General features: G+C 40.4%; 1 protein-coding gene across 2 annotated transcripts in view; it reads left to right on the forward strand.

Annotated features, from left to right (window-relative positions):
• Positions 1-12,256, forward strand: part of HEATR1 (HEAT repeat containing 1) — an 833,990-nt gene extending 821,734 nt beyond the window's left edge. The window contains exons 29-45 of one of the 2 annotated variants that reach the window (XM_032102245.1): positions 21-149; positions 1,403-1,633; positions 2,784-2,910; positions 3,208-3,374; positions 4,032-4,078; positions 4,777-4,900; positions 5,709-5,849; positions 6,064-6,353; positions 7,113-7,263; positions 7,779-7,937; positions 8,595-8,729; positions 8,997-9,101; positions 9,195-9,363; positions 10,070-10,224; positions 10,578-10,736; positions 11,440-11,548; positions 11,939-12,256. In XM_032102245.1, the coding sequence (XP_031958136.1) occupies positions 21-149; positions 1,403-1,633; positions 2,784-2,910; positions 3,208-3,374; positions 4,032-4,078; positions 4,777-4,900; positions 5,709-5,849; positions 6,064-6,353; positions 7,113-7,263; positions 7,779-7,937; positions 8,595-8,729; positions 8,997-9,101; positions 9,195-9,363; positions 10,070-10,224; positions 10,578-10,736; positions 11,440-11,548; positions 11,939-12,027 (2,487 nt within the window). In that variant the 3' untranslated portion in view covers positions 12,028-12,256. The remainder of the gene's footprint in view (positions 1-20; positions 150-1,402; positions 1,634-2,783; positions 2,911-3,207; positions 3,375-4,031; positions 4,079-4,776; positions 4,901-5,708; positions 5,850-6,063; positions 6,354-7,112; positions 7,264-7,778; positions 7,938-8,594; positions 8,730-8,996; positions 9,102-9,194; positions 9,364-10,069; positions 10,225-10,577; positions 10,737-11,439; positions 11,549-11,938) is intronic. The other variant, XM_032102246.1, reaches the window with a different exon arrangement.
• Positions 12,257-13,095: the final 839 nt, after the last annotated feature.

A 13,095-nucleotide genomic window follows, 5' to 3' on the forward strand; every position in this document is an offset into this window, starting at 1 on the left:
TTGGATCTGTTCTTTTCCAGGATAAAGTTCTTCACAACATTATGCCCATTTTTACATTCATGGGAGCAAATGTCTTGCGTCTGGATGATACCTACACTTTCCAAGTAATTAACAAGACAGTGCAGATGGTTATTCCTGCTCTTATACAGGTAAATTTGTCTTCTTAATGAAAGATTATTAATTAAGTAAATTATTTAGAATATTGGTGGTAGAATAAGTTGTCACCTACTCTAGGATTATTTTTGGATAGACATTAAATTATGTGTAGCACAGTGTAATTCAGATGCCTCTGTCTCTGACCGACTGAGTTCATCAGGCTGCTGCTTCTTTGCAGTCTTTTGGGTTCCTGCACTTTATAAATGGTTTAGCCAAAATTATCACAACTATACATTGAGAGGACCTGAAACATACTTCAAGTTCAAGTTTTTGTCATAAAAAAACCAGACAAGTTCAGTAGAGGAACCGTGGGAAGTAACCAGGTGGTTATTAGTCCTATCATATGTCATGGTCATAGGCATAGTAGACATGGTCTGAAGGAAGTGGAAAGGTATAATATTTGACAGATGCTTTTATTCTTCCAGCTGGTGTTTGTGGGGCTTTTCTTGGTTTTGCCTGGACCTTTTAGATAAATGGCTATAAACCAAAACAAAAATAGATGCTTGTTTTTTAAAGCAACATTTTCTTCATTCAGATTTCACTTGCGCCTAAGAAATCTTAATTCTTGATCATTACTAGATTTAAACGTGAAAAATGTTGTATAAATGTCATGTAAATATGAATTGGGGAAAAAAAGTTGTCTTCAATAATGGGCTGAGGATTCCCTGGACTATTTTTAATTATACGTGTACACATTTTTCATCCTCTTGCAGTTCTCTGTTATATAAAAAGAGAGACAACTTGATTTCTTAAGTTTTTTTATGGAAAGCCTTTCATAGCAGCCCACACGAGTTTCTGTGACAAATTATTTGTGGCACACGATTATTATGTGGGAAGAGCCTACTGTTATTTACTTGACACCATGTAGCCCATGTTTATTATTTTTCCTGAGCCCTTGAATCCAAGTCCCTAACTCAGGCAAAGTTTTCTGAAGGATGTGGCTTTGCTTTCTCTTGAAAATGTCCTCTTTGTTTCAGCTGATGCCAAGTAGCAGTTTGTCTCCTTTTTCTTTTTTTTTTCTTTCTTTTTCTTTTTTTTTCTTTTATTTTAAACGTCTTCCTTTAAAACTGACAAGGAGCTGTATGATTGAAAACTTCAGAACACTTGCATTACCCTTGAGGTTATACATTTGGCAATGCCATTATCTGGCACGTAGTCCTTTCTCCTGTTTTCTGAGATTGCCAGAAAGACCTTGTACCCATCTGCAGTAACCTGTCTGAACTGCTGTACCCGTGTTTGTGCACAGGCTGAAGACAGTGACTTGTCAGAGTCCTCGGGAAGTGTGGAAGAGGTGGTGATCAAGATCATCCGTGTGTTTGTTGATGCCCTGCCCCACGTGCCCGAGCACCGGCGCCTGCCCATCCTGTCCCAGCTGATCACCACGGTGGGAGGAGACAAATTCCTCTGGGTTCTCCTGGTGCTGCTCTTTGAGCAGTATGTGACCAAAACTGTGACGGCGACATCAAGCACAGACAAGGTTAGCAGGCTGAGGGGGTCAGCTTTTTCCTTGACAGCCTGATCTCTCTCTTCTGTTCATGGTCTTGCCTTTAAGAAGGTTCTCAGTAAGCCCCAGATGATGCTGGAAAAGGTAGTGAGCTCTGGGTTTGTGCTACAGCAGAACCTGATGGTGATGTTGGCTATGACTTGTATTGCACATTCAATAGTGTTAGGTCCTGGAGCCTGAACAATAAATCAGATCATATTGTACAGCAATCCGTGATCTGAAGAGCTGATAATCTAATTAGGTAGTGCTTCAGTATTAATGAAGTTGGGGTTTTTTCTTCAATTGTGTTTGTGAAACATGATACTGGTCTTTCCCTACAGACTAAGATGAAAAGCCTGTTATGTTTTTGTGTAGTCAGGCCCTGAGATCAGTGAAAGTATAATTTATGGGGAAAACTGAAAGAATTGTTAAAGGAACATTGGTGAGAAGAAAGTCTTTGCTGCAGTAGTTTAAGCTCTCTCTACACCCTCTGGAGCTATGTTCTCTCCAAGAGCTTGCTGCTTTTACCACTAGTGTTAATCCTGGCAGTGTCCAGCTCAATATGGCATTTTCACAAGCTCACTGAGGAGTTTTTGAGTATTTTTATTATTATGATGATGCCATGATGATTTTTGCCTTTTCTTTTATACCCCTTTTATATAGCTTTTTATAGCTTTTTGTATTAGTGTTTTTTAGCTCACATTCTTAGACTTATTTTGTTAAGCTAGGAGACTAAACATCTTAGAAGCCTCTTAGTTAGGGGTTAGTGTGCCCCAGACCCCAAAGTCCTCTCCAGAACACATTCTGTAAACTAAGATAGAACCATCCAGGGGAAGGCTCCTTGGGGAGGGAGGGCTCACTCAAGCCTCTCATTGGGGAATCTTTGATAGATATGGTAATTAGTAAGACCTATACAGTTATACCCCGTTGATTGTGTGTGGGCATTGCAGTGGGCATTTCGACCCATTCCACCTGGACGTGGTGCACCTAAGGATCCTTGAAACAGATGCTGAGGTAAAACCCCTTCTTCCTTCTAATTGTGTTTGATTTCTTGATTTTAAGACCAGGAAAAGGCATCAATTATTAGAAATACTCTTTCTTAATCCTTGAAATATTTCTTTTTTTTTTTCTGAACTGTTAACAGGATGCTGTTCTGGAAGCAGACACTGAATTTTGGATTTCCATCTGCTGCGAATTTAATGTACGTTCACAGTTCCAGAGTGTGATGAAAATAATCCAGTACCTGACAGAGCTGCCAGAGAACAAAGAAGGTAACCACAAAACAGAGCCAGCAAATGCATGTAAACCTTCCTGTTATAAGAGGCAAGGGGTAATGGTTTTAAACTAAAAGAGGGTAGATTCAGACTGGATATAAGGGAGAAACTAAACTGTGGGAGTGGTGAAGCACTGGAACAGGTGTCCCAGAGAGGTGGTGGATGCCCCATCCCTGGCAGTGTTCAAGGCCAGGCTGGATGGGGGTTTGAACAACTGTAATTTTGTTTCTGTGATCAGAAGTGAAGTAACATTTTCTCTTGGATGCAAATTTTTCTTGTCAACGTCTTCAACAGATGATCCTGGGACAAAAAAGCCAAGAACGTGTAAGACGAAGCCGAAAAATGAGGATGGGCAGCTCTTTAATGTGGAGTCTCACTCCGACAAACAACTCCGGCACTTCAAATTCTTGTCCGTCTCCTTCATGTCACAACTTCTGTCCTCTCAGAGTTTTGTGAAAAAGGTAATAATGGCAGATTGCTTCTAAACTGGTCACAGTAAGTGACTGTGCCATACAGTAACAGATGAGGTGTAATTTACCTTTTAGTATGACTTCATTTTTCAAAGGGGCGGCACTGTCCGGTGTATCTTGCTGACACCTTGTGGTGGTTTTAGCAGTTTAGAAACGCAGTTTTGTATTGACACGGTTTTGAAACCTCTCAATAATGTTATTTATTTTTTAATAATGCTTTTCCAGACAGACTCCACTTACGTGACTGATGAATAGGTAACCAAGTGAAATTCTGGTCCCAGTGTATTCCCACTGGCTTCATGGAGGTTGGGATTTCACTCACAGCCTGTGTAACTCCAAGTTCAGTGTGGGATTCATGCTGTAAACTGAAAAGACAAAATCTTACAAATTTCAGGCTCTGGCTCTAGCTGGTAGTCCCAGTTTTTCAGCTGAATCATCCACCAGCACGAAATGTATTTGCTAATGTGACTGCATTGCCCAGGGTTCTCAGATTTCCTTCTAGAATGATGGCTTAAGTACAAATGTAGGGACTCATAATTACCACGTTAGTGGACATTTGATTCAAAACAAACAAATTTGTGTATTCTGGCATTTCAGTTTAATGAGGGGAGGTAAGTTTCATATTTTCATTCTTGCTTTTTAAACCAGATAGTTGAATATGAAGAAACAGAAGAGCTGCAGGAGATGGAACAGAGGTATGCTTTAAATCTGCCCTATTCCTATTTTTAGCTTTTACTGCAGCCCAGGAATACCTTTAAGTGTAGTGCCATTAGAATATCTTTTACACTAATGATACTTTTTTAATGTCCTCTGCAACAAGCAGTATTTGTTAAGTGCAAGTTACTTGTGTTTGGTTTTGGTTTGGTTTGGTTTTTACTTTTAATAGAATGTAGAGCTTTTTATTTCTGAAAGATTGCTCTACCTAATATACACTCTTCTTCTGTATTTTTGAAAGAGGTTATTTACGTTATTTACGTGCTTGGCCATAACTGTCATGCTATTCATGTCTGAATCACTGAAAGAATTCCACATTTTAGCAAAATATATTGCTTAATTAGTAGGAAAAAAAGAACTAACCATTGTTCACAGGTGCCTCTGTATTGGTGTAAGTACCAGTAATCAAAGATAACAGTTGTAGCCATTGCGCTGTAAAAGCCAGTGATACAAAATTGAGGGTTTCTTTTGCAGAGGCCTAACTTGTATGTTTGTTCCAAGAGAAAAAGGGTGTAAGATTTATTTTAAATGCTGTGTTCCACGAATGCTCACTTTAAAATTTTTCTGATTCATTTTCTTGTATTTTTGTTGTCTTGTGAAATTTTATGCTTTCTCATAATAAAAATGGACTTCTTTAGTCTCCCTGTTGCTTACTAAAAGTTACTTCCTTTTTCCCTAGGCTGTTAGAAGAAGTTCTTCACTATATAAACACTGTGGCATCTTCTGTGGAAGGAAATGTGGACAAGCCAACGGCCAAATTTTGGAGGGTTCTGCTTAGCAAGTGCTATGATATGCTGGATAAAGTATGTCTCACTAGCCCCATGTTAGCACTGAGACATTGCTGCTTTTGCTCGTTAATATGATTATAAACTTTGTAGGATTTCTTGTTGCATTAGTACTGTATTTCATTGGATGGTCTGCTGCCTGGTGCATCAATGTTTAAACTCAGCTAACAGCTACACTAACAGCTAACTACAGCTAACAGCTTCTTAGAACAAGCAGAAAAAAAATCACCAATGCTTGTTTCCTTTAGTTTAGTATTCTGCTGGCTGTAAACAGTCATTTCACTATGTCTGGTCGAGAAGAATGGCTCTTGGCAGCATTTTTCACTGTTAACTCATAAAATGACTTAACTAATGCTGTTGCATATTTCTACATGAAGTTAAATCTTTACACTTTTCACCTCACTATTTTTTCTGATTAGAAGTATATTTGTAGAATTTGAGTGGCTGTCTTTTTGCATAAGTCAGAACATACATCTTTTTACAGCTTGGAATTTGTTTTTTTCACCAGTAAAGCATATTCCAGTTTTCATGATGTACATGCAGAGGGCATTGGCAGAATTATTTTGGGTAAAGAGGGATAGCTCACCAGAGCAGACAAAAGGACTTGCTGAGGAAATGTCAGAGCTAGTGGATAATGGCTGGTTAGCAGCCAGTGAACACAGACTAGCTGGAACCTGTTTTGATTTTTTGCTTGCCTCAGATACAGCATTGCTGGCTTGTCCTCTCTCCTCTGATCCTGAAACCCATAAGGGAAGTTGAAGAGTGTCGTATCAGGAGGCTGCCATGTCACAGTGCATGCAAAAGGATTTATGGTATTGTTTTGTAGGTCAATGCCTTACTACCAACAGAAACCTTCATCCCTGTAATTGGGGGACTGATGATGAATCAGCTGCCATCGGTGAGACGCAAGGCCATGGACCTTCTGAACAACAAGGTGCAGCAGCGCACCAAGTGGCAGAAGAGCCAGGTGAGACAAAGGGGTTAAACCCAGTTCCTTTAGCAGAAGTACCCAGAGAGAGACTGATGTGCAAGTGCTTGACCCAGTGTAAAGGTGCCCAGTACCAGTGCCAAGCCTGGCAAGGACTCCTGAGCAGTGACACGTAGGCTACCTGCCCTGAGTTGCCCTTGCAGGCCCTGAGTTTGTAACTACGTCTGATGTGGGTGTTTTCTTGTCCTCTCAGATCCTGCAGCTCTTAGAGCTGGTTCCTGAGCTCATTGCCATTGTCAAGTGTAGAAGAAAGGAGGAAGAGGAGGAGCAAGCCATCAACAGGCAGACTGCTTTGTTCAGCCTCAAGCTGCTCTGCAAAGGTTTTGGCACAGAAAATCCGGCGCCATTTGTGCCTGTTCTGAAAACTGCCATTGATCTCATTTCTTCAGAGAAGGAGGAAAAAAATGTGATGGGAAGTGCTTTGCTCTGTATAGCTGAGGTCACCTGTACCCTGAAAGCCCAAGCCATACCTCAGCTTCCAAGGTACTGTTGGGTTCTTTTAAACAGAACCAACTGCAGCAGGAGTTAGTTATACTAAAATGCATTAGTGAAGGAATGCTGATGAAAGCCAAATGGCAGTCTGCCCCCTCGCGTGTTTTGTGTAGACAAGATTTAAAGTATTTCTAGTGCTTGAAGGTGCTTTGTCATCATAGAACTGAGAAACTAGTGGGGAAAATGGCAAGACTTTTATAATGCACAGTAGAGTTCCTTATGGAATCTGCTGCTGTCGCTAGAGAGGCAACCTTTATGGCTTTAGAAAAATCAGACCATAGTCTGTGTTTTTTCTGTAGAACAGATTGCATTTAAAAACATGAGAACAAGTACATTTGAAAACCCTTCAAGCTGCATTATTTTATTCTCCCTATTCAAGAAGAATCCAAGCATCTAACTTGTTGCTTGTAAGACTATTTTATCTCTTTACAAATATAAGTCTCTTATTGTCGTTAAATCTTTAAACTAAAGACAGGGTTTTGAGTAACCTGATAGAGTGAAAGGTGTTGATCTAGATGATCTTTAAGGATTTCTTCTGACCAAACCATTTTGTGATTCTAAATCTAATATCCTTCATTAGCTCGAAAATACGGCAGTGAGCCCAGAATACTGAGTTGTCTCAAATATGCATGTAAAAACTCATGTGAAAATTGTCCCTGCAGGCTTAACAGATGTATTTATTTGATTGGAAATGTACCTCCAAATGGTCAGTTATTTCACCTTTCTCTGTTTGTGTTTGGTTATTCACAGGCTGATGCCAGCACTCTTGAAGACTTTAAAAAGTAAGAAGGAGCTGGTCTCAAATGAGATTTACCTGCTGAGTGCTGTCACTGCTCTGCTAAAGGTTGCAGAAACACTACCACACTTCCTTAGTCCTTACCTTTTGGAGTGCTTGTTGCAGGTGAGCTGTGTGACTCCCCCAGGTGTGTAAAGGGGGGAGGGGATGTGCCCAGATCCCAGCAGAAGCTGTAGAGATTACTTCTTTCTCTGAAACTGAAGTAGGAGTGTGTGCCAACTATGTGAAAGTTCGTAACATACGACTCTTGTACTCAGTTTCTTGTGCAGGTAACTCAGATACAGAACCTAAGAGCATCTCCTTCTCCTCCCTCACATAGGTTGTATTTTGCCGCTTTGGAAAGGGAGATGTATCCCGAAAGATCATTCTGTAATATCCACAGTCTCCTCAAATGTGTATCTAACACTCTTGTTAGAGTCATTCTGGCCCTCTGCTGTTGGCATGGGCGTTTTTTTCAGTGTCTTCTGAAGAGAGTGAAGCTTTGTACAGACAGCTTAATCTAAGGTGCTTCAAGTGGTGCAAACAGCAAAATTCCTGTCTGACATTTGCAGCAGACAGCTACTGTAGAATAAGTTCTTTAGTTGCTAAGTAGGCCTAACTCTTGTTGGAATTCCTCATAGGTTGTTCGCTTGGAAAAGATTGTGGCCGAGTTTGGTCCTTCTTCCCAGATAAGCGTACGTGTAGCATCACTAAAAACCATCCTAGCAACAAGGCTGGCTCCCCGAATACTCCTGCCTGCAGTTACCAAGTGTTACAGTGAGGTGGTGCATACCCGCAAGGTAAGGGGTTTTTTCATCCTTTAGCACTGAGATAAAATAAAGAAGGACAAGAAAAAAAAAGAAACAAGCAGTGAAAAATTTGGTTCAGCCTTGGCCACCACCAGCCTGCTCACTGTGGCAGCAGAATGAGAAACAAAGAAAGTCTTACAAGCACTGTTCAGCAACAGCTAAAACACCGCTGTGTAATCAGAGTTGTTTTGGTCACAGATCAAATACACAGCACCATGTGAGCTGCTATGAAGGAAATTAACTCCATCGCAGCCAAACCTACCATAGTCTCTATATTATAATCTCTGGGGTTTTTTGTACTGCTGTGGTGATTCGGGAAAGGTAGATCTGGGAGAGATCCAGCACTTCAATGTCCTTTGCATCTTAGATGATGAATGCTTGGGAGATCATCCCCTTCATAAGGGACTTCATTTATGTGCTAGGAACATGTCAGAATTCTCTCCAGTATGGCAGAGGGTAGACAAAATACTTTTCAGGAATTCTACTAACTTAAGCTCCCAAAAGTACAGGGAAGAAGCTTATTTATTTTATCAACAGTATTTTAATGAGCAAACGCATGAAGTGCATAAATCCAATTTCCTAGTTACATTTCTCCGTTACTGTCAATATCACAGTTGCCTTTGCATTGTTTTGCTTTTGTTTTGGTAGAACTGCCTGGGTCCCCTTATGAATATTTTGAAGGAGCACATTGCTGGTATGGAGAAGGAGCACCTGATCTCCCATCAGCCTGAACTGACAGCATTTTTCATGAAAGTCCTGGACTTCCGAACAGAGCATGCCGAGGTAGCTTGATTGGGAGGATGAGCAGCAGCTGCACCTCTCTACGTGCTAATTCTCTCACTTGTTTAAAAAAAGAGTAGTAGATTGTATATGTGCTGTTACGGATTGTATGTGTGCTCTGAAATTCTGGGTATGAAACACTCTGTTCCGAATTGTTCTTACAGTAGAAAACATGATAGTTAAGTATTTAATCTGAAATAGACAAAATGTGCTTTGAAAGCTCAAATTCTTACATTTCAAACACAGAATTATGTTTTCTGATTTTTCTAGGATGATTTAGAGGAAGTTGGTAAGATAGAGGCTTATATTATTGACTGTCTAATCAGTATGGTTATGAAACTTTCCGAGGCTTCTTTCAGGCCCCTCTTCTTCAAGGTAAGAAGTCTAAATGTGATTCATCTGCATCAGCATGTTTGTGCTTTCCAGTGCACAGACACAGGGAACAGCTAATCTGCCTTTCACTTTCAGCTCTTTGATTGGTCCAAAACAGAGGCTACCCTAAAAGACAGGCTGCTGACATTCCACCGAATAGCAGACTGCATTGCAGACAAGCTCAAGGGTCTCTTCACCCTCTTTGCTGGTCATTTAGTGAAGCCATTTGCTGAGACATTGAACCAGGTCAACATTTCTAAAACTGGTAAGTTGTCAGTTACTGGCTACAGAGCAGCTTAGTCTTGATTGCTGAGAAGTTAATTCTAATTGCTGAAATTTTAGTCTTACAGGATTTATTTCACAGCACACATAATTCTTTACTCTTTCTTCTTTCTCTGGTAAATGAGAAATCTTCCTCTGATGGAACCAAAGGACATTTTTTATCCTTGGGCACTATGCTTTCAAAGTTGAGACCACATGAAAATTTTCAGTGTCAGTCCCAGGGAGTTTCCTGAGTATGAAATTGTGTAGAAAGAGGGAGACTTGTTTCTCTTTTTGCTTTTTTCTTTTTCATTCACTGACTTCTCTTACACGCTACCTGGTGTATTCAGAGTCCTCTGCTTTCTGGGCAAAAACAGGTGTTACTGTTTTCTATGGGAAACTATTTGCCCATCCCAGTTGTAGTGACCTGAAAAAACTCTCCATATCCACAGGTATGGCCAAGCACTTTTCCTGTAGCCTGTGGCTGTTCTCTTTTATTTCCATCAGTAGCAGACCTGCTGGGGCAATAGCTTAAAGCCAGATACCCTATCACATCCATTCTGTTGTTCTGAGTGATGAGTACATAATTGCTATGTAATCCATCCCTTAGCTACATTCACAGACTACCAATGTTTCTGTCCTGCAGGGGGAACTTTTGTGTTTTCATTCTGTTGATGATTTTTTTATTCTTCTCCTTGGCTGGTGTGTAGATGAAGCTTTCTTTGACTCTGACAATAACACAGAAAAGAGCTGTCTACTGTTGCAGTTCACCATGGACTGTCTGCACAAGCTCTTCCTGTTTGACACCCAGAAGTTCCTGAGTAAAGAAAGAGCAGAAACCTTGATGCAGCCTCTGGTCGATCAGGTATTGACAAACCCCTAAAAACAATTCATAGCTGGCTTTTTTTTCCCTTTGATAGTTAAAAAAAAGAGATCAGGTGTCAGTCCTCCCCCTTAACAAAAAGGGAGGGATTAGGTCATTGTCTTTGAGCTACAGGCAATATTGACTGTTTTGCCTAAGACTCTGGATTACTGATTAATTTTTTATCCTTTTCTAAATGTCTTTGTTCTGTAAGGTCCATGCATGCTGTTGAGCTCTTGCAGACCAGTGCACTCCCACTGATGACCTTTGACTCTAATTCTTGAGTACCTGAAAGCCAAAGCTAGAAGTGTTTTTGGCTGGGTTTATCTGAGTCTGGATCTGTTTTACTTCCACAGCTAGAAAATGTGCTTGGAGGAGATGAGAAGTTCCAGGAAAGAGTGACAGCACACCTGATACCCTGCATAGCTCAGTTTTCAGTGGCAACGGCAGACGATTCTCTTTGGAAACCTCTGAACTACCAGATCCTGCTGAAGACAAGGCACAATTCTCCTAAGGTTGGGAGCTATCAGAATTTGAACTGGTTTTCTTTGTTATGCTAGAAAATGGGAACAGTGGCCCCAAAATCAGAAGTGAGTTAACCAAGTCACTGCTAAAATACTAGACTAAATTAAAATACTGGTGCTGTACCACAATACTCCCAAGTTGTAGAGATGGGTGCAACATGCTCTTCTGCTCTCACTGTAAGCAATATCACTGTCAATATTCCACATGCCTTTTATACTGTGTGGTTTGGGTTTTTTGAAGATTGAGTATCTGTTGGAATAAAGAGAGAGTTATTTGTCTGTGAAGACAGGGGCACTTTAGAGGGTACCTGGAAGACAGTTACCAGCTTTCAGACCTGTTTATTATATAGACTTTTGTCAAGACTCTTCTATTGACAGGTTATAGACATTAAGGGAGTGTACTTGGTTTTTTGTAGTGCTGAGCTAAGCCCTGATACAGTGGGAGTGGCACTGTGACAGGAAGTTAAAGTCCATTATATCAAGTAACTTGCAGCAACATTACCTGCTTCTTCCAACCTGTTTTTTTATTTGCCATTATGTTAACCCAGATCTTAATATTTAAATTAGCATAAAACTAGTTCCCTTCAGTAATGGAAGATTTTAACCTTATAATGAATGGAAAGAAGGCAGGGGTGGGGGAGAACAGGGAACCATATTGTAATGTTTGTTTCCATACATAATTGTTTTGGTTTAGGTCCGGTTTGCTGCCCTGCTTGCTTTGATAGAAGTTGCACAAAAACTGAAGGAGAACTACCTGGTCCTGCTACCAGAATCTATTCCTTTCTTAGCTGAGCTTATGGAAGGTAATGTTCTAAACTGGAATTAGTGAAGGGTCACTTACTTCGAAGATTCAGACAGGCTCATTGTTATAACTGTTGTAAATCTTACAAATTGGTATATGGTAGCTTATACCGTGAAAAATGCAAACTGAAATGGATTATATCAAACACACTCATGAAGTTCAGTTAAATTACAGTAATTTCTTCAGTGTTGTAGCCTGTACACATCTCCCCATTTGCAAATTTTAGATCAGTGTCACAGTAGTTTACCTAGTTCAGTGACAAAGTATTTCTGAATAATGATTTCATACATGGTGTTTGAGGATGGTTCTAGCCTTAATGAGTGATGAAGCCTTCTTAGGGTAGCCTTGTAATCACTGCTCTACTTAATTCCTGCTTAATTTCTTTTTCTAGATGAATGTGAAGAAGTTGAACAGCAGTGTCAGAAGACAATTCAACAACTGGAAGTCATTTTGGGAGAACCACTCCAAAGCTACTTTTAAGTTGTTTTCGAATTTTGTCTGAATTGTGTAAGCTTTACACATTCAGGTGTTACAGGCAAACTGTCATAACTGTTTTTATCAGAGACAAGATTTTAACTTTTTAATAAAATATTTTAAGAATCTGGCTTTATCATTTCTGGATGGACTGGGTACTTTTCTTATGACTTTTCCTTAATTGCTCTTAACAGTGGGAAACTGGAGCAGGCTATAAAGAAATCCTGAGTGACAACATGTGAGACTCACTGAATTCCACTGTGCTTGGGGTATACAGTTACTGTGGAGGGGCTGTCATGCTCCAAGCATGGTACTCACTGGACCAGTGCACTGCAATCCTGAGAATCTGGGTTTTTCCTGTCATCTATAGGGAAGTAAAAAGTATACCCACATAAGATACTGAAAAAGAAGTTCCAAGAAACTATGATTCACGTAGGAACTAAATCTGTTTTACAGTCTTTAAAGACTGCTACTGATTAGCTGAAGTTCAAGAATAAATTGCTTGCTATGATAATGAATTTGCCCAAAAACTTACTACTTGTTTTGCACCACGAGGTGCCGGTTCATTCCACTGGTACTAAGAAAAGCAGACTCTGTAAAATAGGGTTTAAAATGCAACTGGGTAGAACTGACACTATACAGTGTCTTACATCCCATTGGGTGCTGGGAAGAAGCCTCTGTCGAGGGTGCATCATGCCATGCAGATCCCATATGTGGAAAGATTACCACATCAAGCTCTTACAGGATTTTCTTAAAACTGTTAATTGTGTCTGCTGTCAAAGCAAAAAGGACATTCCCATGAGAATGTCTGCTGAACTCTTAGATAAAGGCAAGGACACACAAGTGGCATTAGTGCCATGAGGAGCTGCCTACCAGCTCCTCTGTTCCAGTGAGTTTATCCTGCAGCCAAGGGGTACATACAGCACAGCACTGCACTGTCTTGAAGGCCACCCCAGCACGGCCACGGCCCAGCCCCAGTGCCTGCTCAGGTTAACTGGTCTGTGGATCAATTCCTTGATGGGGAAATGGTTCTCCAGTCAGGGTTGCTTTGCCAACTTGGAGATACTGGTAAGA

Source organism: Corvus moneduloides, chromosome 3, assembly GCF_009650955.1.
Source record: "Corvus moneduloides isolate bCorMon1 chromosome 3, bCorMon1.pri, whole genome shotgun sequence".
In the NCBI taxonomy this organism is placed as follows: Eukaryota; Metazoa; Chordata; class Aves; order Passeriformes; family Corvidae; genus Corvus; species Corvus moneduloides.